The 15,384-nt window shown below is 40.0% G+C and overlaps 1 protein-coding gene across 2 annotated transcripts; it reads right to left on the bottom strand.

Moving 5' to 3' along the window:
• Positions 1-87: 87 nt before the first annotated feature.
• ndufs8a (NADH:ubiquinone oxidoreductase core subunit S8a) lies at positions 88-9,491 on the bottom strand. Of its 2 annotated transcripts, XM_071505469.1 has the most exons (9): positions 9,366-9,491; positions 6,828-6,862; positions 6,256-6,308; positions 5,659-5,724; positions 3,891-3,980; positions 3,500-3,608; positions 2,349-2,412; positions 1,734-1,862; positions 88-769 (listed from the first exon to the last, which is right to left on the bottom strand). In XM_071505469.1, the coding sequence occupies exons 1-9, from the start codon at positions 9,474-9,476 to the stop codon at positions 638-640; spliced, it is 789 nt and encodes a 262-aa protein (XP_071361570.1). In that variant the 5' UTR covers positions 9,477-9,491; the 3' UTR covers positions 88-637. The 2 variants fall into 2 exon arrangements, with proteins under 2 accessions (XP_071361570.1, XP_071361571.1); XM_071505470.1 differs by lacking the exon at positions 6,828-6,862 and having other exon boundaries at positions 9,366-9,468.
• Between the last annotated feature and the right edge of the window lie 5,893 nt (positions 9,492-15,384).

Consider the following 15,384-nt stretch of genomic DNA (forward strand, 5'->3'; position numbering starts at 1 on the left):
ATGTAAAACTTCTTTAAAGCTTTTATGCTAATATGTGATTGATCTGATTTTACCTTTAAATCAGGCAGAACTGAAGAATACTTCACATTCAATGTTTCTCCCAGAATTTTATTATTTCAGTGAGGGTGGAAACAGCATGAAGACCATAAAACATCCAAGATAATAACAATAATCCATGTACACATATGTAGACCATCAGAATCAAACCAGGATGAAGCCTGTCATCAGTGTACAGCACAGATACTGTCAGCACGACTCACACTGTGTGTTAGTCCAGTGGGACTGTGCAGACACAACCACATAGTCCTCATTGGACGACCACACACTGGTCCATGCTGTCACACAGACAGCCAGTGTAGTATTAACCATTCTTCAATAAATATGTCATCTAGACGATGCCACGGTAAAAATTAGAAACATGTCAAAGTATAATCATCATATCAGGAGAGGAGGAGCTGAAGTTTGGTTTGAAACAAGAGGCATCGTCAAATATAAATCCAACCCTGAAGAATATCCATCACAGCTGCGTCTGTCTTCTTACAGTATGTACAGTATGGACGTATGTGTGTGTCACAGAGGTTATGTTGGTATGTGCTAACTTGTACACTGTCTGTGTGTGTGTTTATGTATGTGGTGACTATCGGTAAAGGTAATCAGCTTGTATGTTGGCAGCTATCTCTGCCTCCCACTTGTCTCCGTTGTTGAGGAGCTTCTCTTTGTTGTAGAGCAGCTCTTCGTGGGTCTCAGTGGAAAACTCAAAGTTAGGGCCCTGCAGGAAGAAAGAAAAGAGGGATGAAGAAAAAAGAGTGGGATCAGAGTTGAGCAGGACAAAAGAACCAATGGATAGAACAGAGGAAAAGATGAGGACCATCACAGTTAGATGTCATCTTTCTAATGGAAACACTGAATCAGCAGAGAGAAAGGTTGACCCAACAGGACAGAGGTGTCTGTCTTCAACTCAGGTTTTCAGGTCTCAGGATGCTGGTTTACCATGAGGCCTTCTCCACCACAGGAACATAACCAGCTGTAACTTAACCTAGCTTTAGCTTGGGTTCTGCTTTTCTTTCCACTCTTCTGTTCCCAGAGCTAAATGTCAGCACTGCACAAGTTTCAGGTACTGGGCGGGAAAACAACAGCTGATCTGCAGCACAACAAATGCTGACGTTAATAGCGTAAGCACTGCACAGAGGTTTTGTTTCAATAATCAGACCATACTCTGGATCTGAACACCTTGTCCTGCCTGGTAATGTATTTGTAAACTGTGGACTGTGCAGTGTTGACATGTTACTGGTTTAACTGGAGCTGAAAAAAAGCAGAAGTGTCAGTTCTACTGATTTTCATGCTCTAATGAACACTGACCATGTGGCATACTTAGTAATAGCTGTACTATCTTTGACAAACTAAACCATACCTTTACTTTCATAATATTAATTTTTTCCATACATTTTCTCTTCCTGCCTTGACTTTTCCAGTTCTGTACAGATGGTGAGAAACTAGAGGAAAAACCTGAAACATGAGTGAGACACAGGACGATAGCGTCTCCATCCACAGGTCACAGGGGTCACTGATGGTGTGATGAGGATGAAGATGATGTACTTTATATGCTGTGACCTTCACAGTAACCAGACTCAACCCAGGTGAACACCTGACTGAGAAACTGTATGTTGGTTTGTCAGCCGTCTGTGTGTTGTACATCTTGCCAGAGGAAGTCTGTGACACAGGATCATACACACCTCTACGATGGCGTCCACAGGACACGCCTCCTGACAGAAGCCGCAGTAGATGCATTTGGTCATGTCGATGTCGTAGCGAGTCGTCCTCCTGCTGCCATCGGCGCGGGTTTCAGCTTCGATGGTGATGGCCTGGACACACACAGTGATGGTGATGACAGTGCTGAACCACAAGCTTTTCTCTGCTCACTAGCTGGTGTTCATTACAATGCCCATGTTCATTTACAACTGACATCTAATTTGTATTTGACTATTTGATAGATACAGCTGCATTTCTATATTTGATGAAGTGTACAGTTAGTTCAGGTTCAGGTGAGTCATATACCTATTGCATTTATCTCACAAAGCTGCATTAACTTTGTCTTTGTCTCTCTCTCTCTCCCCCATCTCTCTCCTGTTCTTCTGTTTCTTCTTCTTGGGTTTCTCTCTGTAATGTTGTAAAGTCGTGACCTGACTCTGAAACGTCTGTTATGATTTGGTGCAACACAAATGAAACTGAACTGACTTGAATGACCAAAGTAGTTTTGTGTTGTTCATACTGAGACTGACATGAACCAAAAAAGTAGTGGACAGTCTTTTTAAGTCTGGCTGTGTGTGTGTGTGTGTGTGTGTGTGTACCTGGGCGGGACAGATAGCTTCACACAGCTTGCAGGCGATGCAGCGCTCCTCTCCTGAAGGATACCTGGTGGAACATCATCACAAAAACTTTGTTACAAACTCAAAAACTGCTCTCTATGAACCAACTCATATTCAGTTCAATACAATATACTCCAAATGTAATTTGATGTGCTTCAGACAAGAAGTTAGTGATGATGTGACTGTTGTGTATTTTGAATGGGCAGCAGCAGGTCTTCACTCTGAACCCATTACTTGTTGCCATCATCCTATGTAATCTGGAGCTGTAAACAGCTGCTATCTTAAATTGGTTTGCTCTTTGGTGAAGTAAAATCCGATCCCATATAATCTCGCTTATTGCGGTTTCAGTGGTTGCCATGGTAACAGACCATTTACTATCTGAAAGCACCTTTAAAATTCTGAGAGTATTTTTACTTCCAATGTTGGAACACTTGCTTAAACATCATGAGAAGAGGTTTAAGCTCATGACAGTGACGTCTCTCTGTTTCTAGTGGAATAGGAGAAAAAAAACTGTTAATCTGACATGTTATCAGAAACCACATCAGGAGTCAAAAGTTTTTACAGTTGTTCTGGAGAGTCACACTCGAAGGCTGAGTGAAAAGCCAGGAGGGGGGAGATGTGACATGGGTAAAAATGGAGATAACTCTCTGCCTCTCCTGGAGACATTCACAAAGTTGGCTTCAGTTTTTCACACGAAAAGTGACAGAGATAGTTGTATGAACAATCTACACTAAATTTTCAGAAAACATGTATAGGGATGCAAGTTCAATTGTGTAATAATTAGTGTACATTAGTTATAGCCAAAAAATGTGTTGGGACGTCACCGTGACCTTTGACAACTAGAATCTAATCAGTTCATTCTTGAGTTAAAGTGAATGTTTGTACCAAATTTGCCTCAAGGTGTTACTGAGAAATCACTGTCACCAAGAACAAACCAGATAATGTCTCTGTCTGTCTCCAGTGTGGAGACATAAAAAAAACATGGAAGTCCCACCTCCTACAATACAGGACTTTTAATGTCTGAGTGGTTGTTAATTTCTAATCCATCTGACTGACAACACAATGCACCCCATTCAACACATGCATACACACAAAAGTCCTTCACTGTGTGTTATCTGAGGGCTCAGTCTCACCTGCGCAGGGCGTGCTCTCCTCTGAAGCGAGGCGACAGCGGCCCCTTCTCGAACGGGTAGTTGATGGTGGCGGGCTCTCTGAACAGGTAACTCATCGTCATGCCCAGACCTGACATCACAACACCGTCATTCATGTTGAAAATGACTCACACAGACACACAGACACACACACACACACACACAGAATGGCAGGGCTGTTTGTGCCCCGGATGAGACGTCACACTGACGTCACTGTGGACTGATCTGTTCATTACAGTATTTTATGACAACTGTAGTAATTTTATGATTTTACTTTAAATGTAACAATACTCAACTCCACTCAACTTCTATTCCGTATCATGTCATCAACATCTGTCAGTATCTTCATGTGTGTGAGAGAAGTGCAGCTGACCTCTGAAAAGCTCTGTCCACAGCAGCGTCTGAGCAGCTCGGTCTGTGATGGACTTCATGTCTGTTGGAATCTCTTGGGCATTCACATACTCTGCACACACAGACACAATCAGGTAAAGGTGGTGGTGTTAGTGAGCTGTAGGTTAATTGTGACCATGTGACCATTTATGGCAGAACATTAAATCCCATTCATGAAAATGTCCAAGTCTTCCCTCTTTTCCACTCATACATCTTTTATTCAAGACTTAAGATAAGCTTTAAAAAAAAAAAAAAGCCTGTTAAAGTGTGGGAGCCTCCATATGAGATGTTTAGTTCAGTGGTTTTTAAAACTTTCAGGGTATGTGTTAAGGAGCTTGAGTGTGGTGGTGGCAGCCCAGACACTCTGGTACCTGCTGACAGATGGCAGGAGGCCACCCTCTGCAACAATCTGCAACAATGATGGTAGCATCGCAGCATAGGACTGAGCAATTTATCTAATTTTATTTTCGATTACGATTTTGGCTTCCAACTATCATGAAAACAAGACAATCGAGATAAAACTATTATTGTGTTGCATTCTGTTTTAGAACAAATTTCATTCTCCCAACAAGAGCCATTGCCCCATCCTCTTCTGGGTTTGGATCTGGGTTTTCCCTGTTTGGCTGCTATACAACACTAAGATAACTTTAACTTATATCATGTATAACCAGAAAAACCACACAGACACAGCCCTTTTTGTTTTGAAATCTGTTTTATGTTTTTTTCTTTTTTGGTGGAACTTGATATTAGCTTTACTAGCAACAAGCTGCTGCCAGGCTTGATTTGGTGTACTGCTATATATTCAGATTATATATATTATTTACTATTTTATTTATTTATCTAATATTTTTGTTTACTTTTTTGTTTTTCCATTAAATTGCAATTGTTCAGGAAAGTCCACTGTCCACAGTTTTGTTTTGTTTTTTAAGTTCAATAAATGTCTTTGGAAACAGTCTGTTCGTGACTGAGTTATCATGTTAAATAATCTCAATCTCAATTTTGATCAAAATAATCATGATTACGATCTTTGCCATAATTGGTCAGTAGATGCAGTATTTGGGAGGAGGAGGGCGTCTGCAGCCTCTGCAGGATACAGCTATAGATACAGCTGGACCTTTTGATGGTAACGGAGATTAGGAGTCCTCCCACTGTCCAGGAAATTGCAAACTTGATGGTGGAGTCACTGTGAACAGCAGTGGGCAGGGCACACATAGGTCAGGCCTATCTGAAGTCTATGACCTGTATTATGACATCATCGTCCTTTCTGCCCAGGCAGGACAGTGGAGATGGCTTTGACTACAGTGCAGCTGGGGTGGGACTCTCAATCAACACAGTTTCAGGGTTTCCCTTACATTGTGGCAGGGTTGCATAAGCCGGCGTGAGAAAGGAGAGATGCAAACACTTGTTGCCACTTAACGAAAGATTATAAAAGTTTGAAAATATATTGATATACCTAGACAGAGAAAGTACAGGCCTAGTTTAATTTGATTTATTATACCAGTAGGATTTATTCATCAGCAAGTACTGAATAAACCGTGATATAATCATAAATAATTCTGGGTCATATCAATCTTAAATTTTTGATTAAGTTGCATTCAATGTTGTTTCAAAAAGTTTTAAAATTTAACGTTTTTAAATTGAAAAGTCTTGTGATACAAAAAAGAGAACTGGTAACACACTGATCCCCACTTTGTGGAGATGCATCAATGACCACAGTTCAACAGTTGTTTGTGTTTTGCAGTGGTACTTACTGAATCCTTCCCTTTGTGCAGAGACACTGAAGGACCTCACTAGATTCTGGCCGGTCACAAACGTGCCTGAAGGTAAAGAATCATTATAGAATCAGTGTAGTGGAAACGTCCATTAGACAGCACTGTAACACATCACATCGCTACACTTCCCTATAAATCTGTAAGATACTACACAGGTACCTGATGTGAGCTTCAGAACATGTGGCTGAGAGCCACATATTTTATTTCTATGTGTCATTTACAGCCTCTGATTAGATTTATATGTCACTCATTGTTTAACGAGGACTGTAAGTCGCACTGAGAGAAAACAGTTCATCAATCTGGTCTCACAGCAGACACTGAGACAAGACCTGATGAGTTTTGAGGAGCTTTGTATCAGCATGACTCTGTCGTTACCCAAATACTAACAAGTGCTTCTGCCACAACCTGTTAAGGAGATGAGTCTGTATTGATGCCACAGCAACTAGAAGAAATCAAACTTTGTTTACGTGGTCAAAGTTTAACCACGACTCAATTACATCTAGTTTAAAATGTTTAACCACAAAAGCTACACTGGATTATTGTCTTGATGTGTGTGTATTATTTTTTTAATCTTACCTGGCCTTGACACAGAGTACAGTAGACGCAGTGTTGCAGCCATGATGTTGGGGCTGAAACAACAAAAACAATAACAGTGAGGAACAGTTCAAAAATAACGACTGCATCAATTGATCATTGTGTATTTTTTACAAACTGGTTTCTGCATATTAAATTCAAAAATTCCTCACTAGCCCCTGATGTCTGGCAGTGAAGGGCGAATTCTGATAAAAATACTACTACAAAAACACTGACACTGCCACGTTTTAGAGTGGCGCCAGATTAGTCAACCTTTTGCCCAGTTAGGCCATTGTCTCATCAGTTGTGCCCGTCATGGAAGATATTAAGAAACTTTAAAACATGTAGAATCAGAAAAACTTTATTGATTTATTGTTACAGCTGCACCACACACACTTAGGAACTTGGAAGTAAATAAGTGAAAAAGTTAAAACCACTATCAAATATTAATATTATTATTAATAATAATAATAATAATAATAATAAACACACAGGATATAAATTAGAGAAAATGTACAGATGCAAATGTACATAAAGTGAAGTATGAGGTAGACCCCCAGGCCTCTTCAACATACAGCACACAGCAGGTCGAGGGTCCTGGGTCGACAGACTGTGTGAAGAGGAGAAAGTCTTGTTCAGTTCAGTCCCCACAGACTCTGAGGGTCTGTGGAGACCTGGTATTAACATGCGTCCTGAGAAATCCAGTCACAAGTCTTCCGCTCTAAATTTGTCTGTTCACACCTGCTTTAAAATGTGTCTCCAGTGACCACTTGTGATCGGATCTCGTTTCCCCGCTTCATATGCAAATAAATAGGTATGCAGTGTTGTTTTTAGCCAATCCGACACACGGGTCCATTGTCAATGAGCCTTTGCATGTGTGTGAGTGTATGTGTGTGAGAAAGAGAGAGCGAACAGTAATAATTAATTCAACGAATCAATGCGTGAAATAAGGTTTTATCCATTAAAAATAGTAAAATATTTTCAGTTTATTATGAAACTGTGTTGGGACTAATTAGACTGTGGCAGAGGACGTCAGTAGAGGAGGCAGTCCTTCAATGTGGCCAGGACACATTTGCGTTCACACTGCTAAAAGAATGTGGCCACATGTGGCCCAGACCACCTCTGAATGTGGTCTGAAAGATTGGTTCTCAAATGCCTCCTGGGTGCGTTTACACCTGAACTTTGAGCTGTCCAACTCAAATCACTCAGGCCTCAGTCTGTAACAGAGCAGATGACTTCACCCACAGCTGCCAGGTAGTTGACTTGATATTTGGAAGAAGTGACAGCCTTAGTCTGGATTTAGCCCCACAGTGAAAGTTCAATTTCTGGGGAAATGCATCAACGGTAGCAATGGGATCCAGCTTATCTTCCCTCCAGTTCCTCACTGGGGTCGTCAACCCATCACCATCATAATCCAGCGATGTCATGTTACCCATGATGATAGACAGGGAGATCCAGCTTTCATTTCTTCTCCATCAGACTCTGTGGTCTGGACTCAGCTCTCTTCCATCATTGCTTCATTCCTCCACTGCATCCTCTGTGTGTCTTCCTCCTGATTTCTAAGTTGATGTCCTGTTGTCAACCGGCTTCAGCAGAGTTGCTGCACAATGGTAGTGACACTAAATGACTGTCTTCAAAAAGGTAGCCGAATAAAAGAAAGTAATTCCATGGTGGAAATAAGAGGGCAGGCCTTTCTACTAGCATGTTTAGAGAGAGTGCAGCTCAAATCTGTCAATAGTAAACATTTAAAACTGAGACCCAAAAAAGGAAAAATGAGACAGACCAGTAACAGACTGGTTGGTCAGAGCTTAATCATACAGCAACTGAATGAGCCGCAGCATTAGAAGACCAGAACCAGATGAGACCAGCACGGTCTCCAGACCTGAACCCCATGGAGCTGGTTTGTGATGAACTGGACTGAAGGTGAAAGCAAAGCCACCTGACAGAGACACACATTAATGGGAGCTTCTTCAACAATGTTGGATCAACTTTCTGAACAATGTTTGAAAGAACAACAGTGAGTTCAGCTGCTGCTTTTTTCCTTAAAAATTACTATATCAGCTTTAACAATTTGAGGGAAAAATATACACGATTTTCATAATATCTTGGTAGTATCTGGTTTGTTCCCTCTTGCTTTAATAACAACATGAACTCGAGCTGCAGAGACAAAACCTGATGACCTATATTCTCCCACAATGATCTGACAATGGTCCACAGAGGTTCTTGTGGTGGCACAGAGGGCTCAGCTTCCTCAGTCTTCAAGCGCCCCCATAAATGTTCAGTGGGGCTGAGGTCAGGTGACTGTGGAGGAGAGTCCACCACAGTGAGGACTCTCTAGTCTGTAGGTCGTTGTTGCAAAGCTTTGTGGTGTGTTTGGGTCATGATCCCGCTGAAAAACGAATCCTTCTCCACAATGATGCGAACCAAAGGGTGTAGTATGTGTCTGGAGAATGAAGTGGTACTTCTCATTGACCAGAGTGGAGTCAGTTCAGTGCAGGTGTTCAACTCCAAAGTAAAAACAACTCCACACTTACATATTAACCCTCCATGTGTCAGTGTGGGTTTGGTTCACTGTGATATCATTCTCTCTCCTGGTTGCCTCCTCACACACACAGCCCTCTGTTGCTGCCAGACATCTAACATTGGGATTCATCAGTAAACAGGACATTTCCCAGTCATTCACTGTGAGATGCTGGTGTTTCTGCACCTCGGCTAACCCTGAACTGAGTTAGTGCTACCGCTTAACGCTACTTCGGTAGCTTGACATTGTTCAACTGCACAACGGTAGTTTAGAAGAGACACACACACACACACACAAAACACCCCTGTGACCACTCGACTTCACTGCACACCACACGTGTACTGTGCACAATAACTTGTCGTTGACTTTGGTTTACTGTGTAGAAAGTCGTGGTTTATTGCTGAGCTAAGCTAGCACCGTACTGTCAAGGACTTTTTGCACAAAGGTCGCTTGAGGTGAATTAAAGGTAATTCTAATACCTGCAGGATATTAAGATGAATGATATGGATAATAACACATTTACTATCTGATGTGAAGTAAAGGAACTTTTTAGGAAATACGATTTTATGAGTTAAAATGGTTTTAAACTCACCGAGTTGTCGCTATTTGGCCTTCTGAACCAGAACAGCGGACGATTTGCGGAAGGGACCTTGCGTGCACAGGAAGTTACACAACATGTTACGTCGCTGGACGTTACATCCATGCGTTCGACCGTAGACTGTATATAATGGATGTTACATGATGATACATGGATGTTCTTATAATACATCCATGGTTCGACCTTACGTGCCATATTTTTTTTGTCCGTTTTGTTTTTTGTTTATTTTTGTGTAATGCTGTTCTTCTATTACCAGAAAGATGCGTACATGTCCAAAAAAATACTAATACCAGGGCTACAGCCTGAACGTTAAAACAAACACATATGATTGTCAGTCAAGAAAAACAGAACTATAAATAAATATTAAAACAATACACTATATGTCTATCCTTATTTAACAATACTACTAGCCTATGTGTTTTCACAGCAATCTTAATTTCACAAAGGCTGAAAAAGATGTCAGCTCAGGAGTCATCTCATTTCTTCTAAAGAATGTAGAATTCTGCACTCTGTAAAATCAATTTTACTAATAAGTAATAATAACAACAACAACAACAACAACAATAACAATAATAATAATAATAATAATACAATTTTATTATTATTATTATTATTATTATTATTATTATTATTATTATTATTATTATTATTATTAATAGTGTTTTAAAAAATAACATTACAATGAAAAATTAAAAACTTGTCGTACTCTAAACATAAAATAAAAATGTCTCTATCTTGTAACTAGATAGTTATTGCTTTCACTTTTTTCACAGAAATCACAAGAAGATTCACGACCAAGTCTAAACCTCTCCAATATTTGTTTTATCTGGGCACCTTTCTTGATATTTATGACATATTTATTTCAGGATTTATTCTTCATTATGATGTTAAATGAGTAAAAGGCCTTCCAAGAAACTACAGCACATCCTTTGGCAAAGCATCAAAAACCAAAATCCAAGTTCTCTCAGTGGAACTGGTGAATTACTTATCTAATAATCTATCTGTTTGTCTTTCCCTCCTCTTTCACCCCGTCAGAAAAGGAGATAGAGTTGTAGCTGAACTATTATCTGAGGTTTTATTAATTAAGAGACATTTTACCAGGTCATCACTGTGAACCTGCCCAGTCAAAGTTTGACTGCAGCAGTGGCATCAGTGTTTATAAATCTGGCATCACTCTGTTCAAACTGCACAGCTGATTTAAATGAGAAATGACTCTGTGCCGCTGCTACAGATTAAGAACACATTGTTTAACATACTATATAAATTTGATTCCTAATAGTAGCTCTTTTTTCTCACTGTTGCTCAGTCATCACCTACAGGGAAGGTAGTAGCAGTTAGTAGCAGTTGAAGCTGGATTACAGGCACACACAATGTGCGTCAGAGCCACTGTAGTTAAGGTAATGGAGCATGTGAATTTTAATTGAAAATGTTTTTGATGACACATCTGAGTTCTGCAGTACAGCACCTACAACCTGTTGGCAAAGGCTGTGGACTGACAATTCACCATAAAAGTAAGTGAAGCTGTTTTATCAATTGTTGTCTTTTAGAGTTTGATGTTTAAATTTGTGTCTGTCCCTGCACATGAATAAACCTTTGTCTATATATTGTCTGTGTGACAAGGACAAAGGTTTTTCCGTTACTTTTTACATGCCTTTGTTTTCTGGATCTTCTAATTTTAGATTCAGTGCAATTCAATTCAATCTTATTTGTATAGCGCCAAATCATAATATACATTATCTTTACAGGATAAGGTCAAGACCTTACTTTGTTATAGAGAAAAGGTAGTGACGGATAGATAGATAGATAGATAGATCACCTGAGACCAGTTATTTTAGATGTAAATCTTTTGTTGTTCCTTTGCCTTTATTTGCACACACAGTATGTAGTGATTGATATTTGTTCATACTTTTCATTTAAAAATATATTCTATTGATTTGCATCATCAGTTATAATGTGTCTAGTACCCAGTTCCTGTTGTTGTTTTTTTTTTATATTTGTACTTTTAGTTTATTTGTCACAACTATAAAATGTGAAGGACACATGGCATAAAGTTCAAGAAGAGTAAAGAAGCAAGAGTCCATGGTACACCTTTTTTTTTTTAAATATAATGCTTTATAATTATTTTTTGTTATAATTGTGTTTGTATAATTATGTTCAAAAGGCAATTAAAAACTCTCAATAGAAAAAGGATGAAAAAGAGAGAAGCAATGGTCATTTAAAAATATATTAGTTTCTTATTATTTTAATATGTAAAGAGTAACTTATTCCAATTCCTGGCATCACTGAACCTATAGGAACATGTTGGTATAAAACCTCAGTAATACCAGGTTTAGTTCGGGGGGACATGGGCTCTCTCCAACCACACACAGGTTGTTCCCTGATAATTAACTACTTTGCTATGTGTTTCCTGTCTCCCAGTGGCTGAGTTGTTTAATGGGACTGTGTTCATGGAGAATGTGTGGACAGAGGCAGAGAGGCGGCTGCTGGTGGCTGTGCTGGGACTGGAGATGGTTATGGGAGTAGTGGGGAACTGTCTTGTTCTGCTGGTCAAAGTCATGGTAATGGAGACCTGGGGGGACTCTGGTTGATATTAACTAAATGTTTTGGTTTTGGGTGATCATTCAACATATTTTCTTCTTCTGTCTTTCATTTTCAGTGCCGGGGTCAGTTCTGCTGTCGTTATTGGCTTCCTTTCATCAGCCTCACCTTGTCAGATTTAGGTACAACTTGCACACTGAAGTGCATTACAAGATTGGATGTTGTAATTTCCTTTCTTAGTGCATCCTACTATCTCTCAACCCACCTCGTGTTTTATTTGATTGTAGTATGGTAACACATTCATCTCAGTGCTTGACATCTCAACATTCCTGATAATGAACCACTGTTGTGTTATGAAGGCTGCTCCCTTCTCATCATCTCCGGCTCCCTGTTGGCTTTGCTGACGGGAGGTCAGAGGTCACCATGGTGTGAGATCGTCAGCCTGCTGAAGTTTGCCTTCATCACCTCCTCTATAGGGAGCATAGGTAATGTGCAGCTCTACACAAACACTCATTGAGTCAACTTCTTCATGTTCTACAGTGGAAGTCACAGCAACAGTCCTACACTCATTAACACTGAAGGTCTGTTGATCCAAATTAATGCTGAATTCTATTTCTAGTTTTAAACTACACTCAACAGTAGCAACTGTGGACTGTAATATGAAGTTTCTGTTACACTATTTCTTCACAAACTACAGGAATAAAGCCATCATGGAATCTTTAGTTGAACTGTGTAACTAACCTTTAGAAAATAACATTACGGAATCTATCTCACTCACTTTATGTGATGGTGAATCTCCAGATGGGTTTTGGTGGGTCAGTGGATCCCAGTCAATAATATCAGGCCAATTTGTATTCCCACTCTACCCTACCATTGGGATTTGGCATTCAAGTCAAATCCTTGAACATGGGGTCCTAAGCTCCAGTTTTATATATATATATATATATATATATATATATATATATATATATATATATATATATATATATATATATATATATATACCCATGTAAAGTACAAGTACATTGAAAATATAAGCCTGAGAATCCACCCTCTCAGTTATTTTCCATCACTAGTCCTGCAGTAGTAGCCATGTCAGCAATAGAAAACAGTCCCATGATTCCCCTGGTTCAGCCACTTTGAGGTTTCTATTCTCTTCTACAGCTCTCCTCTGTCTGCAGCGGCTGATTGGCAGGGCCTCCACAGGAAGTGTTCTCTTTGTTGTCATTATGACAGCGTGCTCGGTCTCTTGGGTGACAGGGGTAGTGTTTGGGAGTGTCCCTGTCGTCTACGCTTGGATCAGGTATTATCACTTAATGCTTTCTGTTAGTGCTGCACGTTACATATTAAAGAGCACATTCATGTGACAAAGGAGGAGTTACTAAGAAGGGACATCGTCAGAACCATAAATTAAGTACTTAATATGATGAATATGAGATGAAACTGATACCTTAATTCGGTTGCAGTGACAGCAGAAAGCGATGTTCCACATGGATTCCTGGACCGTGGGGTAACATGCTATGTTCCTCTATATCATGTCTCCATCCTCTTCCAGGTATGACAGTGCAGAGATGCTGTGTGCTGTCTTCTGGGAGAGCAGCTACTCAGACATGTTGGTCTACATTCTCTGTGCTTTCTCCATCTGCATCTTCCTCCCCTTCCTCATCATCTTCTTCTGCTCTGTGTTGAGTGCCACCGGCTGCTGCTCAAGCTGCAACGGGTAAATTGTCCAAGAAAGGATCATTTCAAGTTATGCAACACAAGCTGGAACCTGCTCAGATAGCGTGTTAGCATGTTTTTGCGAGTCATGCTAACTTTAATCTCTCTCTCTACCTCTGTTGGAGAGAATCAGGTAAACTCATGTGAAACCACCTGTATCAGGGCAACCGGTGTGAGACTCCTACAACTGTCCAAATAACCTTGATTTTATTTGGTCTTTGTGAGTCTCACTGTGGTGGTTTTGAGATCAGTTTCAATCTTTGTGGTTTTTTTTCACCTCCTTGAGGCATTTTATGTCTCTGTGGTTCTGTGTTCATTTGGTGCCTCTTTGTGATCATTTTGTGCCTGTGTTTTTGTGGGGTTTTGGTAGTTTTTCTATTTTCGGTCATTTTCGGTCTATGTGGGCATTTTGTGATGATATGGGGCATTTTTTTTACCCTGTTTTTGGTCATTGTATAACTCTTTTTGTTGGCTTTTACTCTCCTTGTGGTTGTTGTACATCTCTTTTTGTCATTTTGCATCTCTTTGTGTTCATTTTCAGTCTCTTCATAGTTGTTTTGCATCTCTTTGTAGTTGTTTTCAGTGTTTTTGTGGTCATTTTGCTTCTCTATTTAGTTCTTTTACATCTCTTTTGGTTGTTTTCAGTCTGTGTGGTTTTTGGTCTTTGTGGTCCTTTTGTGTCTCTCTTGTTATTTGGCACATCCTTTTGGTCATTGTGCATCTCTTTGTGGTTATTTCACATCTTTGTGGTCATTTTCTGATTCTTTGTGTCTTTTGTTTTGTGTTTCTTTATGACCGATTTGTGTTTTTTAACTGAGCATTATGACTTTCAAACCAGAAATATTAATAGTCACTTTATAGAGACCGTGTTGAACCACCAAACACAATCTCTGTAGTTCTACTACAGAAATACTTACATGTGATGTAATATCTACTGTATACTCCTATGCGATAAGCAGGCTGAGTGTTAAGAAAGCCATCTTGTCTCCTCTTCATCTCAGGGATGATGAAGCAGACCTGTCTGCAGTCACTCCTCTGCTGGTGGCCTCTTATATGCTCTGCTACACTCCCTTTGCTGTGTCTGAGGTGACAAATGCACTCACTCACTGTGAAGCATCACATCAGCTGCTGTACCTGGATGTACACAGGTGGGAAACCAACCCACAGAGTAAACACCTGCTTCTCCAATCATTGCCTGTCTTTGTGTCTTTTTCTCCATCCACCAATCAGCTGATCCTGCTGGGTAGGCTGGACCTGTCACCGGCACCTGATTGGTTAAGGACACTGTCATCAGTGATGTCATACCTGGACTGTGGTCTGAACCCTCTTATCTACTGCTCCCACCAGGACTTCAGGGAGGCAGGCCTGGCCCTGCTGTGGACCAAAAAGAAGCTACCGTCAGAGCCCGTCCTCACTGCTGTCACTAAACATGAGCTGTAAACATGAGAGGCTCATTTATTTCAAGAGAACACGACAATGATAAACCTCATAAACACTTCCTTGTTTTCCTTATCAATTCATTTCATTTTTTTTTTATCCTTGCTTAGTTTATCTATCTGCTGCATCTTGTTAATAATCCAATTTTCCATCTGAAACACTTAAATTAAAGTTTAATCAGAAGTCATCAATGTGAATTTAAATCATAAAGACCCAGAGCTTTTCTATAGACCTACCTATCAGTCTGAAATGTTTTCATGTTCTGAGTGTTTGGTCATAGTTTGTAGTTGGTCATATTCACACACTTAAAAGCCCCATA

This window comes from Trachinotus anak, unplaced genomic scaffold, assembly GCF_046630095.1.
Source record: "Trachinotus anak isolate AG129_WGS33_773 ecotype Australia unplaced genomic scaffold, CSIRO_AGI_Tana_v1 ptg000019l, whole genome shotgun sequence".
Classification (NCBI taxonomy): Eukaryota; Metazoa; Chordata; class Actinopteri; order Carangiformes; family Carangidae; genus Trachinotus; species Trachinotus anak.